Source organism: Giraffa tippelskirchi, chromosome 11, assembly GCF_054371585.1.
Source record: "Giraffa tippelskirchi isolate mGirTip1 chromosome 11, T2T-mGirTip1v1.2.pri, whole genome shotgun sequence".
Taxonomy (NCBI): domain Eukaryota; kingdom Metazoa; phylum Chordata; class Mammalia; order Artiodactyla; family Giraffidae; genus Giraffa; species Giraffa tippelskirchi.
In genome coordinates this window covers 122,581,706-122,608,694 of record NC_137285.1, presented here as the reverse complement: position 1 = coordinate 122,608,694, position 26,989 = coordinate 122,581,706, and the positions used below count along the sequence as shown (strand labels likewise).

Sequence of the window (26,989 nt, the reverse complement as noted above, 5' to 3'; positions counted from 1 at the left end):
CCCGTGTAGTGTCTGTGTACAGGTGGGGCAGCTAAGGCATTTTTGGGGGGGCTACAACCAGAAGAAAGGAGGGCCCAGAAATAGTTCTTACAGGTTAAACAGACACCTCAGCATAGAAGACTGTGTGAATGACAAAAGAAATTCCTAGCACATACCTGTGGCAGTAAGGGGTGAGTATCTGTATCTGTCAGGCACAGGGGACTGTGGGCAGTAGAGAAGCAGACAGAATACATGGGGAGAGGGGATTCCAGAAAGTGATAATTATTAGAGCCTCACATTCTCACCCTGAAAACTGGCACCCTGAAAATTCTCACCATCACTCCGCACTCTGTTCACATGTCAGCATCTCATTTGTTTACACCCTCCTCCCTTGCCTCAGGCCTGATTGTGTTAACAGTTGACCTCATTTTGCTAAAATCTATTTGTAGCACTCAGGCTGGGAATTTTGCCACCCTCTGGCTCCCTAGGCCCTAACCAGCTTCTCTGGGTTAGTTCTGTTCATCTTGCCAGCCATGTGTGCTCTCATGAAACCTGTGTGGTTTCTCTGTGGCTGTGTTCACTGGTGACAGGTGGATTCTGAGAGCTGAGTTCCGGTAGAGGCTGTGAGGAGAGCTCGCCAGACTCTTCTTCTTTTCTTTAATTAATTTATTTTAATTTGGGATAATTACTTTACAATATTGTGATGTTTTTTGCCATACATCAACGTGAATCAGCCGTAGGCATACATGTGTCCCCTCCTCCTGAACCCCGCTCCCACCTCCTTCCCCACCCTATCCCCAGGTTGTCACAGAGCACCGGCTCTGGGTTCCCTGCATCATACATCAGACTCCCACTTTACCAGACTCTTCTTGTTCCCAGGAGCTGGTATTTGCCTTCTGTATGCACTTTATATTGTACCTCCCCTTTCCTGCTAGAACCTCCCTTTCTTCTTCCTTTTTGCCTCCTTTCCACCTTTGCTAAGTGCCTGCTCTGGTCAGGCTCTATGCTAAGTGTGAGGCTACAGAGATAAATAAGTCTTGTACCCTGGTCCCGAGGAACCCACAGTGACTGTCATGAAAGCTGAAAAGCACACAGGGCAATCCTTGAGACAATACATGTTTTTAGCTGTGCAGAGAGTGGGTTAGTCAGGGAATCCTAGTCCAGAGGAGAAGGAATGAGCAGGTCTCTGTAAACTGTGGTGGGCTGGGAAGGTGGTAGGAATTGAAGAATGGGACTCGAGTTATGATAGGAAGAACATCATGAATAAGGCACATACTAGATTCTTAATTTCCCTATTTCTTCCTCTTTTTTCCTAACACAATAGTTTATAGGTTTTTGCATTAGTCAGGGTTCTCCGGAGAAGGAAATGGCAGCCCACTCCAGTATTCTTGCCTAGAGAATCCCGTGGACAGAGGAGCCTGGTGGTCTGCTGTCCATAGGGTCACACAGAGTCGGACACAACTGAAGCAACTTAGCATGCATGCATGCGTTGGAGGAGGAAATGGCAACCCACTCCAGTATTCTTGCCTGGAGAATCCCAGGGACGGAGGAGCCTGGTGGGCTGCCGTCTATGGGGTCACAGAGTGTCAGACATGACTGAAATGACTTAGCAGCGGCAGCAGCGGCAGGGTTCTCCAGAGAAACAGAACCAATAGGATATGTATATAGATATATATATGAGGAGATTTATTATGAAAATTGATTCATGCTATCTTGGAGGCCAAGAAGTCCCACAGTCTTCCGTATATAAGCTGGAACTCAAGAAAGGTGGGGGTTATAATTCAATCTGAGTCTGCAGGCTGAGGACCAGGGGAACTGATGGTGTGAATCCCTGTGAGTCTGAAGACCAAGAGCCGGGAGTGCTGATGTAGGTGGGCAGAGGAAAATGGATGTGTAAAACTCAAGCTGGAGAGCATATTTGCCTTTCCTCTGCCTTTTGATTCTGCTCGGACCTTTAGTGCCATGTGGACAACTGGTTGATGCCCAGTCTCATTAATGAAGATGACCTTCTTAACTCAGTCTACTGATTCAAATATTAATTTCATATGAAGACAACTCCACAGACACACCCAGAAATAATTCTTACCATCTATCCAGACCCCTTAGCCCACTCAAGGTGACACATAGAGTTAACCATTAGGGATTCCCTTAGAACTCAAAATTCTCCAAGCCAGGCTTCAGCAGTATGTGAACTGTGAAATTCCAGATGTTCAAGCTGGATTTAGAAAAGGCAGAGGAACCAGAGATCAAATTGCCAACATTTGTTGGATCATCAAAAAAGCAAGAGAGTTCCAGAAAAATATCTACTTTTGCTTTATTGACTATGCCAAAGCCTTTGACTGTGTGGACTACAACAAACTCTGGAAAATTCTGAAAGAGATGGGAATACCACCTGACCTGCCTCTTAAGAAATCTGTATGCAGGTCAGGAAACAACAGTTAGAATTGGACATGGAACAACAGACTGATTCCAAATCTGGAAAAGGAGTACGTCAAGGCTGTATATTGTCACCGTGCTTATTTAACTTATATGCAGAGTACATCATGAGAAACACTGGGCTGGAAGAAGCACAAGCTGGAATCAAGATTGCCAGGAGAAATATCAATTGCCTCAGATATGCAGATGACACCACCCTTATGGCAGAAAGTGAAGAAGAACTAAAGAGCCTCTTAATGAAAGTGAAAGAAGAGAATGAAAAAGTTGGCTTAAAGCTCAACATTCAGACAACTAAGATCATGGCATCTGGTCCCATCACTTCATGGCAAATAGATGAGGAGACAGTGGAAGCAGTGAGAGACTTTATTTTGGGGGGCTCCAAAATCACTGCAGATGGTGACTGCAGCCATGAAATTAAGACGCTTGCTCCTTGGAAGAAAAGTTATGACCAATCTAGACTGCATATTAAAAAACAGAGACATTACTTGCCAACAAAGGTCCATCTAGTCAAAGCTATGGTTTTTCCAGTAGTCATGTATGGATGTGAGAGTTGGACTATAAAGAAAGCTGAGGGCCAAAGAATTGATGCTTTTGAACTGTGGTGTTGGAGACGACTCTTGAGAGTCCGTTGGACTGCAAGGAGATCCAACCAGTCCATCCTAAAGGAGATCAGTCCTGAATATTCACTGGAAGGACTGATGCTGAAGCTCCAATACTTTGGCCACCTGATGTGAAGAACTGACTCATTTGAAAAGATCCTGATGTTGGGAAATATCGAAGGCAGGAGGAGAAGGGGACAACAGAGGATGAGATGGTTGGATGGCATTACCGATTCAATGGACATGAATTTGAGTAAACTCTGGGAGTTGGCAATAGACAGGGAGACCTGGTGTGCTGCAGTCCATGGGGTCACAAAAAGTTGGACACTACTGAGTGACTGAACTAATTGAACTAGGACTGTGGATCCCACTGAAGGGAACTGACAATTCTCACATCTATTTCTCTTAACACCTCAAAGTATTTTCATTTACAACTAGGCATTTAATCTTTTAGCAATTCTGTGATAATGCATTTTGCAGCTGAGGAAGCTGAGACCGAGATGGGGGAAGTGAATTTCATAACAAATTGAGGCAGAGGCAAGGATAGAACTCAGACTTCCTAATACTTCGTGCAAGATGCTTCCTTTGTTGAAGTAAGAATTTCTCTACACGAGGCCTTATATTTAACCTCAAAGGCCTGGCCATTCAGCCTTTGGATCTTCACTCTCTGATGGCAGTGCCACAGTCAGCTCCCAGTGGGTTGAGGGGGGAAACTTAGGCCGTGTAATTCTTATAGTTGCACTCATCAGGGGATATAGGCGTCCCCTGGTGAGACATGTTTGCATGTAATAAAGCAGAAACAATACTTGCTACATAAGTATGAGAAAGTGGGGTGTAGGAGAAAGACCATGCAGTCAGGCAAATCTGGATTTGAATTCCAGCTCTGTCACTTTTTATGGACTCTGACAAGTCAGTACCTCTATAGAACCTCACTTTTCTGGTCTACAACACGAGAATACTCTACTGTATAGATTAGTTGTGAGAATTTGAAATATTAATATAAATACCTGATACATTTTATGTTTTCTCTATTTCCCTTCTTTTTTTAAAAAAAAATTCCTTGGGACTTCCCTGGCGGTCCAGTGGTTAAGACTTCGCCTTCCAATGCAGGGGGTGAGGGTTCGATCCCTGGCAGGGAGTTAAACCCCACATGCCTCCAGGCCAAAAAAAAAAAAAAAAATTCCTTTTTATGTGGATTAAAAAGAGGGAAATATCACACTTAAGGCTTATCAGTGAAGATTCAACCCCACAAATATTTGTTGAGTGGCTTCTATGTGCTGGTCGGTGCTGTGCTTGGCGCTGGCCTACAGAGAAGTGATGATCGGTAGGGGCCACAGAGTAAATCAACCAGATTAGACTCATTTTCTTCCCACCAAGCTTGGTAGCCCACAAGATGTTGACAGGCAGCATGTCCGAGTTTCAGCTATGCATCTGACAAGGCAGAAGGATAGAGGGGATGAATGCTTATGTATTTAAGTGGAGTCAAAACTCACTGAAGAGATGCAGAGGGTACTGATAGGTGGAATAGTATTACCTTAGAAGAGGACATGATGGATAGATCCTATCCTTGTCCCTGGTAATTCAATATGTTTATTCATGAGCTGGATGAGAATATGAAGCTGGAAAAAATAGGATCTTGTTTCAAATTGATCTCGACAAGGTAGAATAAGGGACTGAGTAGAATTGATTGGCACCTGATCTGTATGCCCACCTCAAGGGCTTTGAAGTGTTAGAGGCAATAGGGGGAGGGTGCTAGTCACATGAAGAATTGTTGGAACGTAGTACCTTTGACTTTGGGTAGGAATGTTGGGGATGTTGGAGGTGAGAAACCCTGGGAATCCAAGATGAAAAGTCCTTAATAAACAGGGGAGACAAAGAGTACCCTAGCCTGTGGTGGAGGCAGAATAGGAAGTAGGTGTGTTCCAGAAAGGAAGGCAACTCACTATGCTGCAGAGATATTGCTTCTTGTGATCTAAGGACAGGGAAGTGGGGATGTGAACATGGCTGCAAGTGTAGACCTGCCAGGAACCTGGAGGGTGGCTGCTGGAGGGCCCTCAGTTGCTCTGTGAAGGTGTTAGTCTCTCAGTCATGTCTGCCTATTTGCGACCTCTTGGACTGTAGCCCACCAGTCTCCTCTGTCCATGGGATTCTCCAGGCGAGAATCCTGGAGTGAGTTGTCATTCCCTTCTGCAGGGGATCTTCTTGACCCAGGGATCGAACCTGGTCTCCTGCATTACAGGCAGATTCTTTACCATCTGAGCCACCAAGGAAGCCACCAGTTCCTCTGTATAGTCTGGCATAGACATGTGAAGGACATGGCTACACCCTGGACCTAGTAACTCCCCTCTCATGGATGGAAATAGCATGTGCTATGAGGAGCTATGAATATAACCCTTTTTGTCAAAGTGGGCATCAGCTTCATGAGGTGGAATTTCAGCTACGTGTGTCTTTTCCTGCTGTCTAGACTCTGCCCCAACTTGGTGGCTCCACTGGGTCCTTTTGGGTCTCCCTCAGCCCCTTACCGGGCACTGAGATCCTGTCAGTCCCCTCGCCCCTTCCCCAACACCAGGTGACCCACTGTGCACAGGAGGTATCACCTCTTTCCCCTTGTCTGGGGCTTTTCTGAGCCATCGCTGCTCTATTTCTAGTGGAGTACAATGCAGGCAGGGCGTACAATAGCAGCCTCTTTCCCTCTTGGTATCTCTTTCAGTCTTCTGTGCTGTGGCCCAGAGCCTAGGTCTGGCACACTGAGGACCAGTCTCAGGCTCTAGGACTGCCCCTCTTCTGGTCAGCTCGGTTCTTGGGACATGGCGTTTGTTCTTATCTTCTGATGTTATTCCTTATTTAGCTTTTCAGTTTTGCTCTCTCCAGAGCAAAGCATTGCTTTGAACCCCAGCTGGTGGACAGGGCCCTGGCACTTCACCAATAGCTGCCAGGTGTTCTCTGGAGCTAGACCTGTCCCTCTGTTCCTGGACATCCTGATGCTACTCCTATTCTACCTGGTCTCTGGTTGAACCACAGCCTAGATAGAAATGCTCTTTGTAGATGAGACTTGCAGACCCCTGTATGATTTAGTCTTTGTACCTTGCATGTAGGATAGCCTCGTGGTCTAGGAGACCCAGTTCCTACAGTAACCTCAGCCCCACAGCCAATCCTCAGGCTTAATTGACTTTGCTTATACCCGTACCAGCCACCCTGCTTCTGCCTACTGTAGTATCCTAGTGTTTCTTACCTTGTAAGGTAGAAGCCACTGCATCTGGGCACGTGGGCTCACTGCAGCCCAGAATGGCTGGGATATACTGAGGAGGCACTAGTGCTCTTCACTGCACATTAGGGAAGTGTGATCCAGTGAGCTTCCTGTATTGCTCTAAGGTTTCTCATCCTTTCCAAACTAGGCCTTGGCAGAAAAATAAGCAGAGTGTGGTGAGTGTGTATCTAAGAAACCAATTCCTCCTGAGTGGGAAGGCTTCGTGGAGGAGGGGACACAGAGTGTGCGAGGCTGAGCAGGCAGTGGGCAACCTGACTCACTGTGCCCTTCCTCTCTGGCAGTGACCCGCCATAACCACCTCAAGGACTTCATGCTGGTGGTGTCTATCGTTATCGGTGTGGGTGGCTGCTGGTTTGCCTATATCCAGAACCGTTACTCCAAGGAGCACATGAAGAAGATGATGAAGGACCTGGAGGGCCTACACCGAGCTGAGCAGAGTCTACATGACCTTCAGGAAAGGTAAGGCCCTGTCCCTTCCCCCTGACCTTGGTGCTGCCAGCTCTCGGGAGCCTCCAGTTTCCACCTGAGATGTGGGCCGTCTGGCTCACGAGACCCTGCTGACATGGCGGCCCAGGCTGTGTCATCCTCCCAAACCCGCGTCGAAGCCTAGGTTCCTGCCATTCCAGTCACACAGGCAAGTGTTCCTCCCCAGAGCAGAAGCTTATTTCTATCCTTTCCCCCCCGGAGCTTCAGAGGGAGAAGTATGGAGCTGCTGGAAAGTCTTGAGCTTCCCTGGTTGGATGGCTTGTCTGGGTCATTCCGTCCTCCATTCCACCTCTTGACTGCTTCCCTTTCCATAGAAGTAGACATAATTAACTGTCCTTCCCTGTCTCCCAAAGAAACCTCACAAATCTGTCTTCCTAATACCTTTCATGCTGTCTTGCATGGCATCTAAGTCTCATGAGTACTCACTTGTTGTATGTGTGCTGTGCTCAGTCTGACTCTTTGCAGCCCATGGACTGTAACCTGCCAGACTCCTCTGCCCATGGAATCTTCCAGGCAAGAATTCTGGAATGGGGTGCCATTTGCTACTCCAGGGGATCTTCCCAACCCAGGGATTGAACCCATGTCTCTTGCATCTCCTGTGTTGGCAGGTGGATTCTTTACCACTAGCACCACCTGGGAAGCACCCACTGTTGTATGACTGGGTAAATCCCTTTCCTTTCTGGGACATATTTTAATGTAAAGGAGTTGAACTAGGAGCATACCAGGACATTTTAGCTCTGATAGTCTGAGATTCTGTTTGAATAAAGCATGGCTTAGAAACTACTGTAGAAGATCTAGCTGTGAAGGGAAGGTGACAGTCAGCCAGCCGACCTAAGTACTTCCTGACAGCTAGGAACCAGGTCTGTGTGGGTAATTGGAAGGAAGTCACTGCTCCTGGGCCACAGAGCCCATGCTTAAGAAGGAGCAGTGACTCAGTGCCAGCCTATGGGAAGAGGGCTCCAAGGACTGGAATGGCACAGAGGCAGGAGATGAGTGGATGTGGAGTCTGAGGATGTGGCCTTGAAAGATGGGTAGGAAAGATTAACCTGGTAGTTGTGGTTGAGTGAGGCCAGATCCCTGGTACCTTCGGACTCACATGGAAAAGTGAGTAGGATGCAAAAGGCAATAGAGAATCAATGTGGGTATTTGACTTTTTTGCTTCATTTTGATTTTGAGAAAAGGAGAGGCCTACTTCAGGAGTGTTTGTTAGAAAATGATTCTGACAGCCTAGAGACTCCTGTTGGGAAGTCTTTGCAGGAATCTACGAAAAGGAAGTGAAGTCTCTCTTTTCTGTTACTTTTAAATGATAGATACTATTTTCTTTGGAGGGATGGGGAAGTGTTTTCTTAAGAACTGGATATTGTTAAGTACATTTAAGCATTATTGTTTGTAATCACCACAACCCTCTTAGGTAGGTATTGTTATCCCAATTTTAGAGTTGAAGAAATGAAGCCTCGGAGAGGGTGAGTGTCAGTAAGTGGTAAGTTAGGAATTTCTTTAATCACGGGGTGCTGCCTCAGTAAAGGCAGCCCTAGCAGATTCGTTTCCATGGGCTTTTAGGAGGCAAGAGGAGTTTTATCTTTGAGCTGATTCCTGGCTACTTTGCTGGGCCCCTTGTTCCCGGGCCCTTTTCCAACTGGGGGCTAAATGCTGCTATGTGGGCAGTCCCCATTCTTCATTTGTCTGAAAAACATGTACTGTTTTCATTCCAAAGGCAAAGAATCTAGGCAGGAGGCATTCCAAGTTTGGGGATAAAACTAAACTCCCAGCCGTCCCTGCTCCCCAAGGCCTCCAGAGCTAACTGGCCACTGTGGCACTTTGAGAAACGAAGGCATACTCCTCCCAACCCAAGACAGGCTCACACCTGTGTGCACACATATCCTTCTCTGACACAGGGGCCCATGTGCCTCTTTGTGCCTCCTTACTTTGGCACGCCTACCTTGCCAGTCACCAAAGAGCTTTTTCCAGAGTTCCTGATGCTTTAGGTGAATAAATGTAATGCTACATGTGCATTCCAGTTAGGATTTCACTGGGTTTCAGGATAATTCTTTGAGGCAGGCAGGAATTTTGAGTCTCATTCAAAAAGGAAGAAACGGGCCTGGTCCAGGGAACAGACTTGTCCACAGTCACACAGCTGCGAGGAGCCGAGCTATGGTCAGACTGCCTGCTTTTCTTACTTGTGATGGTAACTGATTGCTGCCTTCAGGATGCTCAGTCTTCTGTGAAGGAGACGGGGTGGGCCCAGGCTTGATTGTACATTTATTAGCTCATTTCTTCATCCAGTAGTATTTATTGATCTTCATCTCTATTACATCCAAAGTGGGTCAGTTTTGATTCTACTTTTAAAGGAACTCCCTATTGTATGAAGAAGACAGGCATATCATAGACTTTTCTGAAGAGGCTGCTTTCAGAGAGGATAATATTTCAGTGAAGAATTGAATCTCTAATCTCAAGCAGTTGAGTCATGGGAGGGTACAATAAAGGAGGATATTCAGGGCAAGGAGACTGTGCTGGAAATGGCGCCCCTGACTTGTTTTTAGCTGCGCACATAGCGCCACCTGCTGAGTGCCTTGATGAGGTTCAATTCCTTTTCACTCCAGGGACAAAGTGCACAGAAGGCTGAAATTTGTCTGCAGAAAGCTTGCAGCTTAGGCATTTTTCCTCTTCCCTCCTTACTTGTCACCACATCTTTTGAGGCTTCAGTCACTGACAAATCTGGACTTGGGATTTTGTTAGAGGTTCAGTTCTGTTTCTGCCTCTTCCGTTTCCCTGCTTAATTAACTCAGTGGTCAGTGCTCTTTTCTGTGGGCCCTACTTGTTCTGCAGCCTATCCTCCCTCTTCTGTATCTCAAGTCTAAGCCATATATCACTTGTTTTCTTCCTCTTCCTTTCCCCTCTTATCCTGTAACACAGTGGTTCCTGCTAAGGTAGGAAGACCTGACAGTAGCTACGTCCTTTCCCTCTTCCAGAGGGACCAGCTAATGCTTATTCTTTCTTCTGGGTCTAACCCAGGCCTCACCTTTCCCTACTCCTTTCAGGCAGAGTTGATCATCCCATCCTTTGGGCCTACCCAACACTTTATTTCTCTATTATAGAACTTATCACACTGTGTGCACCTATCTGTTTACTTGTCTATATTGGACTAGGCCACGAGCACCTCAGTGGCAGGGACAGTCTTCTCACTCATCTCCATATATCTAGCAGGCACACAGGGCTTGGCATTTAGTAGACACCTTAAAGTACTAGGTGAAGGAATAGGTGAAGGAATGAATGAATAAACATAGATATGTAGTGCAAAGAAAGGGAAGAAGGAAGGAAGCTTAGCTGGAGGATGAAGGATTTTGTCAGTAAACAGAGGGAATGTGTGGGTGGGTCCAAGGGCACATTTTCATTAGTAAGTGATGTCCTTTAGAAGGAATGTGCTTAGGAAGGGAACTTAAGGTCAGGGACACGAGGGGCTCCCCCAAATCCTGCCCAGCCCCTTTGGCATGAATTTCATGTTTCTGTGCTTTTGGAATTAGGTACTCAGGAGTCCAAGAGGTACAGCTCAATAGTTCCCTTCTCATCTTCCTTAAATCTCCCCATGACTATCACCCTCAGCATATTTCACCATCAGGCTTTCCCTGGGTCTTTGGTCTAGGTTGCAGGGTATTCTACATTGATTGCACCTTCCAGATACCTTGGTATAAGGGTAGTAACTGTGCAATTTGAACACATAAAGATTAGAATTCTGGTCTCAGTTCTGTCTGCCGTTTGTTTCCTAAGGCTTTGTGTCCATACCTGTCCCAGGCTGATAACTGTACAATATATCATTATCTGCAGAGAGGACAAATGTGGAAGACCTTGTAAAATAGTAGTTGTTATGATCTGAGTATGTGAGACATCTTGTTGTTCAGTCAATAAGTCGTGTCTGACTCTTTGCGATCCCATGGACTGCAGCACACCAGGCTCTCTTGTCCTTCACTGTCTCCCTGATACTTTAGAAGGAAGGATTCAGATACCCCGGAACCTTGGCTTCACAGCCTTTGTTACTGGCAGCAGAATGATGAAGGGTAATGACGTGGTTTCTGTTGGTCCTGAGCTGCCTCACCAGGGCCAGGGAGGTGGCAGAGTAAGGGGAATATATTCTGAGTGCTGGAGGCTTCATCTTCCTCTTGGATGCCATGCCTGATGGCAAGTCAGCTGGCACCGCCTTGCCTGGCCTTCTCCAGCTCCCTGCATTGTCTCCAGGCTGCACAAAGCCCAGGAGGAGCACCGGACAGTGGAGGTGGAAAAGGTGCACCTGGAGAAGAAGCTGCGCGATGAGATCAACCTTGCCAAGCAGGAAGCCCAGAGGCTGAAGGAGCTGCGGGAGGGAACGGAGAATGAGCGGAGCCGCCAGAAATATGCAGAGGAGGAGTTGGAGCAGGTAGGCAAGTCTACAAATCCTGGACATCCCGAGGGGCTGGGGTCAAAGGGCAGGAGCCAAAGGTCTGGTCAAGAGTAGTGGAAAAGTTGCGAAAATGATCACTACGGTTGTGAAAGCACAGTGAATACCTTTTTAGTTGAGGTATTTACATATACAGATCGTAAGTATACACCTGGCACGCTTTACATACGCATGTACCTGTGTAACCACCATCCACATCAAGGTACAGAATCTCGTAAGCACTCAGAGGGCTCACTTTTGCTTCCCCTTTCTCCCTGTCAATACTCCACCCAAAAGGTAACTACAGTCATAACCTCTAAACCAGATTAGCTTCACCTGATTTTTAACATCATGGAAATAGCATTATACAATATGTATTCTTTTGTGTTTGCTTTCTTTCATTGAACATTATGTCTGTGAGAGGCAACCATATTATTGCATGTAGTGATAATTAGTTTATTTCTATTGCTGAGTGTTAATCCATTGTATGGATATACTATAAATTATTTATCCATTCTCCTATTGATAGACATTTGGGTTGTTTGCATTTTTTTTAAACTTCTTTGTGGGCATCACTTATTTCTTTTGGATATGTAACAGGGCATTCATAAATTTAGTTTTCAGAAATTGGCGATTTTCCAAAATGATTGTACCAATCTGTACTGCCACCAGTGATAGCGTGAGAGTTCTAGTTGAGCTACAGCCTCAGTATTTTTAGGCATTTTCATTTTATACATTATGATATGGATGTAATGGTATCTTATTGTGATTTTAATTTTAATTTTCCTATTGACCAATAATATTGAATACCTTTTTATAAATGTATTGATGACTTTATTTGGGAATCTTCTAATTTAAAAAATTGGGTTGTATTTTTTATTAATTTATTTGTAAGAGTTTTAAAATAGATGTAATATATATACATATATATTGCAAATATTTTCTCCCTGACTGTGGCTTGCTCTTTTGCTATCTTAGTTGTGTCTTAATGAGCAGATGTTCTTGATTTTAACGAAGACCAGTTAGTCCATCTTTTTTTATTAATGGTTGGTGCTTTTTTGTAGCCTGTTTATGAAATGTTTCCCTAACTCCAAGATATTTTCCTAAATTTTTCTCTAGAAGCTTTATTGTTTTACTTTTCACATTTAGGAAGATGACTTATTTCAGATTAATATTTTCCTAGGTAGATACTCTGTTCTGTGGTCTATTTGTCTATCTTTACCTCACATTGTTTTACAGCAAGTCTTGATAACTGGCATTGGGGTTCTCCAGCTTGTCCTTCTGCAGAATGGCCTACGCTATTTTAGGTTCTTCTTGTTTCTGTGTTGGCTAGTTACAGTATGGTCTGCTGGGATTGTTACTGTTTTTACATTGAATCTATAGATTAATGTGGGGGGGAGTTGACATTTTATCATGTCACCTATTTAGGTCTTTTAAATTTTCTTTCAACAGTGTTTTGTAATTTTCAGTATAGAAGTCTTGCACTTAAATTTTTTTTTTAAACTTGCTCTTATTTTTCTAGCTGTGAAATAGAAGATTGCATTATAGATTTTAAACCTTTAATCTTTTCTAATACATGCATTTAGAGCTATAAATTCCAGACATCAGTACTGCTTTAGCTGCATTTACTAAATTTTGATATTTCATATTTTCATTATCACATTCAGTTAAAAACATTTCCTAACTTCCATTGTTATTTCTTTTTGACCCATAGTTATATAAAAGTGTGTTGCCTAATTGTCAAACACTTGGGGACTTTTCTGTTTATCTTTCTCATTGATTTCCAGTTTAACTTTGCTGTGTTCAGAGAACATGTGCTTTGGCCACAGGTTCCAGTCCTTTCAAATATGTTGAAACTTGGATGATGTAAGCAGACTACAGAAAACAATTAAAAGGCAAAGAGTGTCAGACTGGATAAAAAACAAAACCCAACTATATGCTGTTTACAACAGACATGCTTTAGAAATAAGGATACAAAATGGTTAAAAGTAAAAAGATGAGAAAAGATATTAATATATGATAAACACTAAGGGAAATAAAGCAGGGGTAGCTATATTAATGTCAGACAAAATAGACTTAGAGAAAAAAGTATTACTAGAGATAAAAATGGACATTTCATGTAAGATAAATGTGTGAATTAAACAGTAATATATAACAACTTTTAATTTGGATACACCTAATAATATAGTTTAAAATATATGTATAAATAAATAATAAATAAATAAATATATATATAAAGCAAAAGTTAAAAAAAACTAAAAGGATAATAGACAAATTCATAATCAAAGTTAGAGATTTTTATCATCCCTCTCCCAATAATAAGCAGCCAAAAGTATCAGTAAGGATATAAAAATTTAAACATGATTGATCAATTTGACCTCATTGCTGCATATAGAGCATTTCACCCAACAATTGCAGAATATACATTCTCTGCAGTGTTCATATGTTGCTTCTGCTCCATTCTCGCCTCTCCTTCTGGGTATCCAGTATTTATGTTAGACCTTTTAACTCTATTCCACATGTCTCTTATGCTTTGTTCTGTTCCTTTTTCCCTCCCTCTGTGCTTTGGTTTGGTTATTTTATATTAATCTGTCTTTGAGTTCCCTAATCCTGTATTTTGCCAAGAACATTGTGGTATTTAGCTCATACAGTGGAATCCTACTCTCAGATAATGTATTTTTCTAGAATGCTCATTTTTCTCTTTTATTGATTCTGTTCCTTGTCCAGAATTTTCCCATATTTTTCTTTAACATTTTAGACATAGTTGTCTTAAAGTCCTTGATGGGTAACTCTTAACATCTGGATCATTTGTGGCACTGCTTGTTTTTCCTCTTGATTGTTACTTCTATTTGCCTGCCTCTTCTCATGTCTAGTAATTTAGTAAATGTTCGATAGTGTGCATAAAGAATAATAGAGGCCACAGTTGATTTTCATCTTCCATCAGATATGGGGTTTAGTTAGGTATGCTGGGTGAGGATCTGGTCACCTCAAGCCAATGAGAGACTGAAATGTGTTGGAACTGGATTGTAGTTTAGTAAGAGTTGGTCCAAGCCTCATTTGTCCCTGTGTTTAGGCATGCCGCTTCCTGACTTTTTATTGAGATCTGATGAATTTATTTCTCCCCAGTCCTGAATGACTATGAGATTTCATTTCTGCCCCTTGGATGTTTTTAAGTTAGCTCTTTGGCCTCCTGCTCCTCATAACTTTAAAGTTTTGCAGCTCTCTTGAGGAGAGGACTGGCTGTGTGCTTGAGGCAGATCCCTTCTTTCTTGCAATGCCTTGTCTCCTAAGCATTGTGACATTATGGGAGATTTTATTCCACTCTTTGGCCTAGCTACCTATTCTCTTGCACAGCCCCAGAGTGCAGTAAATGCTCAATAAAGAAAATGGGTGTGTCTGTCTCTATCTCTTTACCTCTGATTCCCTTGTTCCCTGTTTTGTAATTGTTTCTCTCATTACACAATTTTTGAGCGTGTTTGACCAGCTCTTTCATGTGCCTCCCCAACTGTCATACTTCCTTCTACTTGCTCTCTCTTCTCTCTCCATTCTCCCTTTAGCTGATCCCATTCCTTCAACGCTTTTAATGTAGAACTTGATCCTACATTTCCAGACTCAGTGTATTAGTCGCTCATTTTAAATCTATAAAGCCAGGAGTGGGCTATTTTGTAGTTTCCTTTTCAAGGAACAAAAAGCCAAGGAAGCTTGTGTTTTGTCCTTAGCTAAGGCCCTCCTTCCTGGTCTATGTTAGGCTCAGGGGAGGACCCCAGACCTGCTGTGGGATACTTCCTCATGGGCTAAAGTTGGACATTAGACTGCTCTCAATCCCCTTTCTCTGGGATTCTGAACAGTGAAAAGTCAGTGTTCAGATGGGGGAGTTGGGGATTGTTTATACTGGTAGCCTGGGTGAGATAGAAGGAATTCAGCATATATAATGGGTTCTGTATGTACAGTACTTTCCAGACCTTTCATGTTTCAGTACTTTGTGGCCATCTGCTTCATTTTATGCTCCTTGCTTAGAAGTCAGTGAGGAGATGTCTGCTTACACATTGGTCCTTTCTGATCTTGGCCTCTGTTGGCAATACCCACGTTAGGTGTAATCTTGCTTGTTGTTCTCTTGCCTTGTAGAGAGTGCCCATTACAGCCTACCCACCCTGCTCAATGAGGGAATCACAAAGTCTCTGGGCTAGAGGAGCCTTTGGAGAGTGTTCAGGCCAGTTGCCCCCTGGAGTAGCAATCATTTTGAAGGTCTTTCTGACATAAGCTGTTTCCATACCTCTCAGGATGGGGCGCTCACTCTCTCCTGAGATCATCCCTTTGCTTACAGTTTGGATTTGCCTGGGGCAAGGCCTTACACTGAGCAAGATCTGCTTTAGGAAGCACATGGTCACATAGCCAGTTGAGTGACAGACCAGGGACCAGGTCAGATTTCCAGACTCCCACCCAAGTGCTTTTGCCACATTGTGAGGTCTTGGGTCCAAGAACAGACCCCATCTCTCAGAAAGAAGAGGATTCACTGAGATAACCTCTACCTCATGAGAGCAGGGAAAATTGCTGAGGTTGGCTGTATGACCAGAAGTGACTCATATGTGAGAAAAGAATGCTCCAGTCTGGCAGCAAAAAAAATAAATAAATAAAAGAAAGAAAGAAAGAAAAATCTCCATTTGACTTCTGGCTGACACTAAATATGTTGACCTTGAGTAGGTTACTTTCCTTCTCCAAGCTGGGTTTCTTATATATAAAATACAGAAAATAATCCTTGCCCTTTCTCCCTCTTGTGAGAGTGGTGAAGCTTAGATGAGATGGAAGAAAAGAAGGCTGATGTATCACACGGAGGCATTGGAGAGGGCCTTGGCAACAGTAAGGACTCATATCCTCTTGGCTCACAGGTACGGGAGGCCTTGAGGAAAGCAGAGAAGGAGCTGGAATCGCATAGCTCATGGTACGCTCCAGAGGCCCTTCAGAAGTGGCTGCAGCTGACCCATGAGGTGGAGGTGCAGTACTACAACATCAAGAAGCAAAATGCTGAGAAGCAGCTGCTGGTGGCCAAGGAGGGGGTGAGACCTGCCCTCCTGCTGCGCTCTTCCCTCCTCCCTGCCCAACCCCCTTCACTTGCCCCTTTTCCTCCTCTCTGCCTCTCTATATCCCTCTGTTGGACAAAGAGACATCCTGGTGTTGGGTTTTGTTTCTTTTCCTGACGCACAGTTTCTAAGAATGTCCTCAAGCTTCTGGAGAAGGGAACGAGGGCACAGGGCTACTCCCACCTGCCTTCTGGAAAAGATGAAGTGGAGGCAGGTAGAGGGAAGCCTCTGCTGGCCCCAGACTGACACAGGGACAGACTCCTCCTGGAGTCAGGGTCCCTTGGCTCCTCTCATTGCTTCTGTTTTTTTTCTTTCCCTACTCTTTCCTCTCCCGTTGGCTTCCATTTTTCTTTCCCATATTCTCTTCCTTTTTCTTGTGCCGCCTAAACTGTGCTAGGAGGAGGGGGAGCCAGCCACAAAATAACGTTTTTCATTTTTCCAACCTCTGCTCCCTACTCTTTTTAAGCTGAGGGCCTCATCTTTGCAGGCTGAGAAGATAAAAAAGAAGAGAAACACACTCTTTGGCACCTTCCATGTGGCCCACAGCTCTTCCCTGGATGATGTGGATCACAAAATCTTAACAGCTAAGTAAGTCGCACCTGCTGCCCAGCTCTGGCGATGTCCATCCCATCCTCAGAGTTGGAGGGTGTCCAGGGCCTCCAGTCCCGATTCTGTTTCTTCACTGGAAGAGGTACAGCTCTGGTCTCCTGCCCCAGCCCTTAACTACCTCAAACATTGCTCTTAAGTCTATGATTTAAGTGTGTTTCTTACATACACATACTGCCCCCCGGCCCCCACCCCCACCCTGGCCCTGCAACTTGTTCCTCTGAGAAGATGCTTCCTTTCTCCTGGGGCTTAGGCCCAGCCCATGCCTTCCATTTTCTTTCTTCTGTCTTCAGGCAAGCTCTGAGCGAGGTGACAGCAGCACTGAGGGAGCGCCTGCACCGCTGGCAACAGATTGAGATCCTCTGTGGCTTCCAGATTGTCAATAACCCCGGCATCCATTCCCTCGTGGCTGCCCTCAACATAGACCCCAGCTGGATGGGTAGTACGCGCCCCAACCCCGCCCACTTCATCATGACTGACGATGTGGATGACATGGATGAGGAGATTGTGTCACCCTTGTCCATGCAGTGTAGGTGACCTCTTGGGTGGGGACGAGGGAAGGAGGCTTTGATGTGCAGATTGGGAAGTCTGCCGGCCTCTGCCATGCTTAAGCCAGATACGGGGCAGAAGCCAAGATGGTTTAACTCATTACTTGGGTTCATAAAGCACAACCTGCGTCAAGGTATTCCTTTCTAGTTGTCCTGTTAGTGGTTTTCCCTTGCTATATGCTCCATCTGCCCTATGGGTCTATTGTGTTAAGTGTGTCTCCCTCACTCTTTGTGTTTTTTTAATCCTTTCATTCTCCTTCCCCCCTTCTGTTCCTGTCTACCTTTATAAAAATAACCTCCTTTAGTGGTTCATAACATAAAAATGGCATTCATTTTTGACTGTTGCTTTTACTTGTTTTAATTTTATATTCCTTATTTTTAATTGCTAAGTAGATAAATGATGTCTCTTTCTGTTTTTTCATGTGAGACCCCAGGAAGCAATAGTCCCTTACAGTGACATAGCCCCAAATCCTCCAAGCCAGAAAGACATTCTTGTCCAGGAGGGATCTCCTGCACAAGCATGTCCAGCTTTCCACCTGAACTCAGCCATCGCCGCCCCCCCCACCTCTGTCCTGGGTCTTCCCTCTCCCCATTCTCCCTGTGAGTGGTGAGAGCTGAGTAGAGCAGAGTCAAGGGAGACAGCACTCTGTGGGAATTCTTCAGTGAAGGAAGGGACACACCCCCTACTGACCCGCTGAATTTTTCTCTGGATCAGAGTCTCTTCTAGATAAGCAGAATAGACTTTTATGGAAAAGCTCTTGTCCTGGGCCCATATACCATGAATGCAGGGCGGATGGCAGAAAGCTGGGCTGGGTTAGGGGCTCACTTTGAGATAGCCACATCTTTTATCAGGCTGGATGTTTTTGTAAGTTTCTTCAGCCATAGTTTGCCTCTGGCCAAGCCTCTTCTTTCTGTGGACTGATGCCTTGCAAGGCTTTCATCAAAGGCCCAACAAGGTTAAGGTCACTAGCAGGTAGAACTTGATTTTGACGTATTGCTCTAAAGACTCCTGTGTTCTCCAGGTTGGGAGGGACCTTCATGAGCCCTGAGCCACTCCCTCCTTGCCCCTGGCCCTTCCCTTACCCCACGGGGGCAGGGTGAAGCCCTCAGTGAATCCGATTCTCTTCTCCTTTCGGCCTGGTTGTTGGACCCTAGATGCTGCCTGGCTGATGGGGCGTAGGTTCAGTGACCGCTCTCTCTGCTCAGCATCCGCCGGCTCAGACGATCAGTCCCTCTGGAAATACCCGGGTTTGAGGAGCCCCTTCGGGGCTTTTGTTTTTCTGACTTTGGGGATTAAACCAGCACACCCACCCCACGGGCCCCTTCTCCTGCCTGCATCACTCCCCTGCCTGTTCCCTCACTGCAGTCCCTACTAACTTCAGGGAAGGGTTCGGGGATGAGAAGAATCAGCCTGCTCAGCTGAGGCCTGGAGAGGGAACAGCTGTGGTGATGGGAAGCTTCGGCTTCTCCTTTCAGCCCAGCTCCACTGATGTCCCAGTGGCCCTTCATCTAGCTGGGCTGAGATGGAAAGAAGAAATGAGAGAGCCTCCTCCTCCTTTCTCTTTCTCTGCTTCCCCTTCTGTCTCTCTTTCTCCATCCCTATTCCACGTTTCCTCTTCCCCTTAAGCCTCCCTTTCATGTTTTGAAAGCCACCAGCCATTAGAGGCCCTACCTCACTAGCTCTCCATCACCGTGGAACTGTGCTCTCTTCCTGGTGGCCCTTCCAAGGCTTCTGCCATCCGTGTAACCTGGCCCTTTCTCCCATCTTTAGGGAGAAGGCAGGGAGGCCCATCTATCAGGGCAGAGGAGAAAAACAAAGGTGTGAATTCCATTTTCAACTGGAGCTGGCAGTGAGCCCAAGAGGAATGCTCTAGCACGTCTCTAAGTTACCCGGTACCCATATACCCCTTCTCTTGGCATGGTGGCCACCATCTTCTAAGAGCCTGATTTGCAGCATTGATCCAAGAGCTGGTTCTTTGTTGTGTAAATGCTTACTAGAGGAAGTTTGGAAAGTAAAAAGGGTAAATATGGGCTTTAAAAGGCACCTGTAGTTCCCACTATATTTGAGCAGTCTTTTGTTTGTGAATTTTTAAGTAATTTTTTATGTAGTCAAGATAATGATAACCACTCTCATTTACTGAGTGCCATGGACTGTGTCAGTTACTTTAAAAATATTATCTTGAAGCCTCACGACAACTCTGCAGGATTTTATAAATTAGGAATTAAAATAGGGAAGTAAGTTACTCAAGGTCACAGCCAGAAATAGAAAGACCTGGTTTCAAACTCCTGTCTTTTGTATTCTATTGTATTGTATTCCTTGTACATGAAAATCTGTATCCTTTTGTTTCCCCTGAGCATTTTAATAGGCCTTTTTCTGTGTTTTAAAAGTCTTCTCATAAGCAGCACTTTTTTTGGGCCACACTGCAGGTCTTACGGGATCTTAGTTTCCCAGGGGTTGAACCCGAGTCCTGGCAGTGAAAGTGTCAAGTCCTAACCACTGGAGCACCAGGGAATTCGCATTAGTAGCATTTTTAATAGCTGTATAACCTTCCAGTAACTGGATTGTTATCATTTTCCTGTCATTCCACCTTTATTTTTGCTTTCATATGATTATTAATAAAGGTGTGATGAACATGTTTATGTATAAATCCTTTTCCGAACTGTGAATATTTCCCGACTTTGGCTTGCTAAAAAGGCTGGTTCTTTGTGCCGTCCCGGACCTTGTCCCAAACCCCTGTCCTACCCTGTCCTGCCTGTGTCCTCCCACTAACTGCCTTACCATCTCCCTTCCTAGTAATGTTGGCCCTAGGTCTCCTTCCATTGGAATTGCCATCGAAATTGACCTGGGCACTTCATTTTCAACTGGCCCCTCCTTTAGGATCCCTTGTGGGAGGTTCTTGGGAGGAGGTGCCCCATTCTCCAGACTGAGCACCGAAGACCCAGAGTGGTCTCCAGCAAGCATCTCTCCATAGGCAAACTTGCTTCCCAGCCAGCCCAGAGCAGGTGGCCCTTCCTTACACTCTCTTCTTTCTCTCTCCTTGCAGCTCCCAGCCTGCAGAGCAGTGTCCGGCAGCGCCTGACGGAGCCGCAGCATGGCCTGGGGTCTCAGAGGTTGGTAGAGGGCGAGGCTGGCCACTTCTTGACAAGCCGGGTCTCTCTGCGGCGAATGCGCAGCCTTTCATCTGGACAGTCTTTCAGTTCTGAAGGCCTCGGGACCAGCGCTCCACCTGCCTCTGCTTCTTCTTCCTGCTCCTCTGCCACCACCACCACCACCACCACCACCACCACTACCACCACTACCACCACCACCACCTCCATCACCACCGTCCATGTCCACCCTGTCTATTACCACCACAGCACTTCCTATTTCCTCCAGATGGAGCCTTATCCTGACCCACCCCCTTTTGACAGCACCGCTGTGATGCCTTGGCACTCAGAGAGCTTGGGGTATCAGCTGTCTCTCTTCTCTCCCCTTTTTCCCGTCCGTGCCTCTCTGCTGCCTTTACCTTGGCCTTTGCCTGCTGGCTGCTGCTTGGTGGGCTGTGGGGGCTGTGCAATGGGGTACCTTCTCCTTGTCCTGTCTTTTCCCAGCCTGGGACCCCTCCTTGAGATCAGCCTAATGCCCTACATCTTTCTTGCCTTCTGTCCTTGGGGTTTGCTGACTCTAAAAATGAGTAACAGACCCCCTCCCTCACGGTCCTATAGCACTTTGGCCTAAACTTTCACATCTGTTATCTCAGTGGAGTCCTCACTTCCTTTATCCCCTCAACAAACATTTATGGATACCTACTCTCTGCCAGACTCTGCTGGGCGTGGGGATTCGTAGATGATAAGATACAATCCCAGCCATCAAGAATTATGGTCTGGTCTGGGGGAGGTACATAAATGATTCTGGAACAGTTGATAAGTGCTATGGGGTGTTGAAGAGGGAATAACTAACAGTGTGAACCTGGGTGGAATGCTTCACGAAAGAGATGACATTTGTGCCAACACCCTGTGTGCAGGAAAAGAAGATTGGGTATTCTAGGCACAGGGAACACATATATAGGCTTGGAGGTTCACGAGGATCTGATCTATGTGTGGTTAGAACATTAGCTATGTGTTGATGGGACAGGGTAGCAAAGGAGGCTAGAATGATGCAGGGCTCTGAAAGGTTAGGAGCTTTGGCCATTACCCTTTAAGAGACGCAGAACTGCAAAGGGGCTTTGAGAACGAAATGAACTGGTCATATTTGCATTTTAGAAATAACATTTTATAGCCTGTATAAAGGAAAGAACGGAGAGACTAGAGGAACTTGGAAGTCACTGCAGTAGGCCACCAGGGGAGGTAATGAGGTTTTGGGGTAAAAACAAGAATATTAATTTGGTAACTGACTTTGAGGGGTGGAGGAGGAGGCGTCTAGGATGATGTCCAGGTTTCTAGCTTGGGTGACAGGAAAACTGTAGTACCCTTCATAAAATTACTCTTCAGAAGGGAGGAGGAAACAGATTTAAGGATTTTGGACAAGCTAGGTTTATGTCAGGTAGGCATAAAAACACTCCTGTTCAGAGAAGGAGTTAAGATTCTGCAGGTTAAGTAATTTTCCCCAGGTCCCAAAGCTAATTAGAAGCAGAACACAGACTAGGACTTGGCTTTCCATTCCAGGATGTTCTGTTAGTTATGTTTGTGCTTCCACAAGGTCTCAGTAAGTAAACTGTGTAAGAACTGATGACAGGCTTTCTCCCACAGCCTGGTCTGGCAGCTGCAGGGACTTGCCCTGCTCACACCTCAAGGTGACAGGCTACGGTAAGAGATAGTAGCCTTGACCCTGCCTGAACAAGCTTAGAGGACCCTCAGAAAGATCTTCAGAAAGCACCTCTCATCTCTGAAGTTGTGACCACGGTTTAGTCCTGGCCTCTGAGCTGCAGCTTACCTTGTTGCTTCCTTTTGGTCCTGCGTCACTCTGGACACCAGTCTTTCTAGCTCTGCCCCTCGGACCTCTGGATGGTTATCCTTGAAGTCTGTTCCTTTCTCTTTCACAAAAGGACAGCCTTTCCTAGTGTTATCACTCAGCAGAGTTGCTCATTTTCATCCTCATCCTCATTTTCATCCAGAAGCCTAGGCAGGGAGACTGCCCTTCCCAGTACAGATGGGCAGGATCAAAGTGGTTTGGGGGTACTAGAGGATGCTGTGAATCTCATGCTCAAAGGCCCAGGCTGAGGGCAGTGGGGTGGGGGAGGGGAGAAGTACCTGCATCTGCCTGGCCTGTTCACTACTGAATTTTCTTTCACACCATGCATCAGAGGATCATCTCTAAAGGCAAACAGGCTCTCTAGTAAGGTTAGTAGCTTGGGACGGGAGCCCAAGGCAGCCCAGCCTTTGGGGAGGGACACCCCTGACCTGGATTGTCTCAGAGATTCAGAGAGGGAAAGTGAGCTTGCTCAGTGGGCCCTTTCCCTCACATGTCCACCCAGGCTTCCTCCTAGGTTCTTTTCTTGCTTTGGAAGTCTCAGCTTTTGTTGATGATGGAGGCATGGAGGGCTGGGAATCACGACCAAGTAGGGCAATAGGCCAGGAGGAGTGAGTCTGAGTGGACCCCAACCTCTTGACCTCTCTTCCTTCCTTGTCATTGAAAAGGCAGTCTCCTAGAATTCTCACCTCCTCGGTCTAGAAGGCCCCTTGTCCCAGTGTGACTGCTCCCCAGAATTTCCTTGGCACCTTGCTCAGAGGTTCATATCTGTGTGGAAAAGGCAGGATATGGAGAGGATCCTCTTGGGACTTAGAGAAACAAGGACACATTTAGATAGAAGAGAGGGCACCATCAGAAATATGGAAGCAAATGGGAGACACTTGGTAAAGTACTAGAGTAGGTGGCTGGAACAGTATTTGGAATGGAAGTTGGAGTTGAGATTGTTCTCTGCTGTTCCATGTCTCTAGGAAGGTACTGGCCCACAGAGTGGCTGCTTGGTTAATTGTTTCCAACTGAGAATTAAACCTATAATAACTATTAGCCAGCCTCCTGCTTTTGCCTGTTTTTGGAACCTGGTGCCCTCCCTAATTTTTTACCCACAGCCTTCTCCTTTCCAGGTCCTGCTGTGCTGTCCTCTCCCCTCCCACTCATGACCCTTTCCCTTTAGTTTTCTGATGTGGATGTTTAAACATTTCCCTTAGCCCTCTCCTCTGCCTCTGCCATGGGCTCTAGGGCCTCTGGGAAAGTGGAAGGATTAAAGTTTTGGCAGGGGACTCCTGTATCTACCTTTTTGTCTGTAAGGCAGGAGGAGTGGCATCCAGAATTAGTTCATGGTCTTCTTAGGAATAGCCAGCCCTTTAAAGGGTCTCGACTATGATGGACCACCTCTGTGTGCATGTCCAGTGTGCAATGCCATGTCCCCATAGCTCAGCCTTGCAAAGAAGCCTCTTGTGAGTGGCCCATGGAAGGGTCTTCCTGCTTGACTGGCCTCATCATCTTCATTCCCACAATTCTTTCTACATTTTCAAGTGCTTTGCCAACATACTTGGGCCTCTAAACAGTCTTGCAAAATGATGTTATCGTCATTTGGCCAAAATTGAGGACCAGCAAGGTTATATGACTTGTCCAAGGTCACACAGCAAGTCTCAGGCATAGACCTTAGGACTTCCAGTGGGCAGCTCTTCTGAACCACTGCTCCTTAAAGGCCAACATCTTGTCTTTCTGCACCTCCATACATTCTCCCTGTCAGCAGAGCTCTGAAAAAGACCCCAGTCTTCCTACTGCCAGCCAACTTTGAACTCCAAAACACTTCTCTGTGACCTTCTTTGAATCCTGAGAGGGTTGGAAGAGGCAGCATCTTGGCCTTTCTGGGGGATGAGGGGTTGTTTGCAAGGCTGTTATAGTCTTTTTCTCCCCAGTCTGGGTCAGGGCCACTGATTGCATGTTTCCCTGTTCCTCGGGGCCTGGCCCAGACTGGATGTGTCCCCAGGTGGGACAGGAGTTATGTATGTTAGCTTAGGGTTGAGTCCTAAGAAGTCTAACCAGCTCTGGAAGCAGAGATTTTGCTGAGGAGGATGCCTGTAGCACTGAAGCCTTAAGGCTGCATCAGTTTAAGGCCTGGCTGTTCATCAGGGGTGGGGCCCAGACCTTAGAAAGCCCTTAGCCAGAGAGATAATGGTATAATGACGTTTGTTTTTGCTTCTTATCTCTCTCTTCTCTCCATCACTTTTCCCTCTTTTTTTTTCTTTCCCTTGGTCCTCTGTATTTCTACCTGCTTCTCCTTTTGTTCCCCATGCCCCCCCCCATATTACTCTTTTCTCCTTATCTCTTCTCCAATCTATCCTTTTTCCCTATTCCTACCTCCTCTCTTGTGCCATGTCAACTTCCCTGTTTCCCATTCTTCCCTCTCCCACCTGCTGGTCACCCTATTTTCTCTCTCCTGCCTCTCTCTCCATCCCCATTTTCCTACCCTGCTCTTGTCTTCCTACGTGGTCCCTCTCTCCTCTTCAAATTCCCCCCTGCCCCCCATCCTCTGTGTGTCCCTTTCTTCCTTTCTGACCTGTCTTGCAGGGATTTGACCCATTCCGATTCGGAGTCCTCCCTCCATATGAGTGACCGCCAGCGTCTGGCCCCCAAGCCTCCTCAGATGATCCGTGCTGCAGATGAGGCTCTCAGTGCCATGACCTCCAATGGCAGCCACCGGCTGATTGAGGGGGTCCACCCTGGCTCTCTGGTGGAGAAACTGCCTGACAGCCCTGCCCTGGCCAAGAAAGCACTGCTGGCGCTGAACCACGGGCTGGACAAGGCCCACAGCCTGATGGAGCTGAGTTCCCCGGCCCTACCTAGTGGTTCTCCACATTTGGATTCTTCCCGTTCTCACAGCCCAAGTCCCCCAGACCCAGACACACCATCTCCAGCTGGGGACAGCCGAGCCCTCCAGGCTAGCCGAAATACACGTATCCCCCACCTGGCTGGCAAGAAGGCTGCGGCTGAGGAGGATAATGGCTCCATAGGCGAGGAGACAGACTCCAGCCCAGGCCGGAAGAAGTTTCCCCTCAAAATTTTTAAGAAGCCTCTTAAGAAGTAGGCAGGATGGGGGTGGCAGTGGTGGGACAACTTGTCCTTCCCTGGTCTTCTGCTTCCCCTCCCCTCCCTTCCAAGATACCTGGCCCCCAGCACAGGGCCTGGGAGGGGCTGGCTCCAGGGCCTGGGCACTGTACATACCTGCCTCCCACATCCTTGGGTCCTTCAACATTATTTATTAACTGACCACCATGGCCTGCCTCCCTCTCAACCATGGGCTGCTGCTGTCACTCCCTCTCCACTTCAGTGCATGTCTTAGTTGCTGTCCCCTCAGCTCCCAGCTCCACCTCTGGGGTTCAGCTTCCGTGTCTCTGCTGTCCCAGTTTTGAGGTTTGGTTTCTTGTTACTCTCTGTCTCCTGCTTTCAGGCTTCTCCCTCCCACCACTCCCCAACTTCCCCTAGCAGCTTGTGGGGGAGAAAGGGGGAGTAACTTCTGACACCTGTACCTCAGGTCTCTTCCACCCCCCGCACCCCCCCCGCACCCCCCCATCCCGCCACTGACGATGGTTCTCTTTGCCCCAGACTGGGGCCTAGGACCTAATATTTGAGGTTTGTTCTCTGGAAGTGTGGCGGGCCAGAGGTAACCTCGGCTTGGAGCTTACTAGGACTCCAGGGGTCCATGGGGGAGTAAAATCAATTCCCAGAGAACAAAGTCACTTGAGTTTTGAAGAGAGGCTAGGCTCAGGGATAGATTGGAAGCAACTTCTAGTCTGAGGATGAGCAGGAGCCAGAGATGTGGGCTACAAGGCAGTCACCTTTTCTCTCTTCTCTCACCCACACCTTCTCTCTTATCCCCACTGCCCCACACTGCAGGAGGGTTTGTCTGTAAGAGATGCTGCCCAAATGTTCCCCAAGCATCATTACTCCTAAGGCTCAGGACAGTCAGCTCCCCAACCATAGGAGCCTCAGCTATGATAGAGGGCTCTAATGGGGCCCCGAAGCTGTTGGGCAGGGTGTTACATTTGAACCAAAAGACATTTTAAAATTGAAAAATGAAATCTCCTGAATTTCCCAAGTGCCTGCACCACATACTCCCCCTGTCAGACCCGTGTTCATGTTACTGCATAGCCTGGGCCAGAGGCTCAAGGACACAGCCGGTTTAGGGATGGGGGTGGCTGAGGAAGCTGGTGTAGGTCAAGGTGGCTGTGTGACCGCTTCCCCCTCACCCTTCCCACCCTCTAGACAACTCTCTCCCTTACCTGTTTTTGCTATGGCTGTAAAGGTATTTTCCCTCTGCCCCACTCCCTGCCGTCTTTACTCTGGGATCCTATTTTGGGCCTGGGGTGGGGGCACCTGGGGCTGGTCTTAGGAGGGTCTAGGCTGCAGACTGCCTTGTACCCCCTGGACAACCTCACATGGGTTTTTCTGTGTTATTTCATAAGACTCTTTGAAGTCCAATAAAGCATGTAGGAGATTTTAACCTCTGCTGGCTTTGACTCTCATTGTGTTCTCTGTGCTTTGTGGCATAGCAGATAGGATGAAGGGACATTTCTGTCAAGGGAAAATGAAACTCTGATACACTTATCCAAAACTCTCTGGTGGGGTTATC

The 26,989-nt window shown here is 46.5% G+C and overlaps 1 protein-coding gene across 19 annotated transcripts in view; it reads left to right on the top strand.

The window, feature by feature from the left end:
- STIM1 (stromal interaction molecule 1) overlaps positions 1 to 26,860 on the top strand; it is a 192,344-nt gene extending 165,484 nt beyond the window's left edge. For 6 of the 19 annotated variants that reach the window (XM_081539275.1, XM_081539276.1, XM_081539277.1 and 3 more), the window contains 7 exons: positions 6,564 to 6,741; positions 10,999 to 11,176; positions 16,063 to 16,230; positions 16,742 to 16,842; positions 17,154 to 17,389; positions 20,453 to 20,519; positions 24,928 to 26,860. In XM_081539275.1, the coding sequence (XP_081395401.1) occupies positions 6,564 to 6,741; positions 10,999 to 11,176; positions 16,063 to 16,230; positions 16,742 to 16,842; positions 17,154 to 17,389; positions 20,453 to 20,519; positions 24,928 to 25,444 (1,445 nt within the window). In that variant the 3' untranslated portion in view covers positions 25,445 to 26,860. Of the gene's footprint in view, positions 1 to 6,563; positions 6,742 to 10,998; positions 11,177 to 16,062; positions 16,231 to 16,720; positions 16,843 to 17,131; positions 17,390 to 18,563; positions 18,657 to 19,179; positions 20,057 to 20,452; positions 20,856 to 22,690; positions 22,728 to 24,927 lie in introns of those variants that run through there. The other 13 variants (XM_081539271.1, XM_081539272.1, XM_081539278.1 and 10 more) reach the window with 9 other exon arrangements.
- The last annotated feature ends 129 nt before the right edge of the window (positions 26,861 to 26,989 follow it).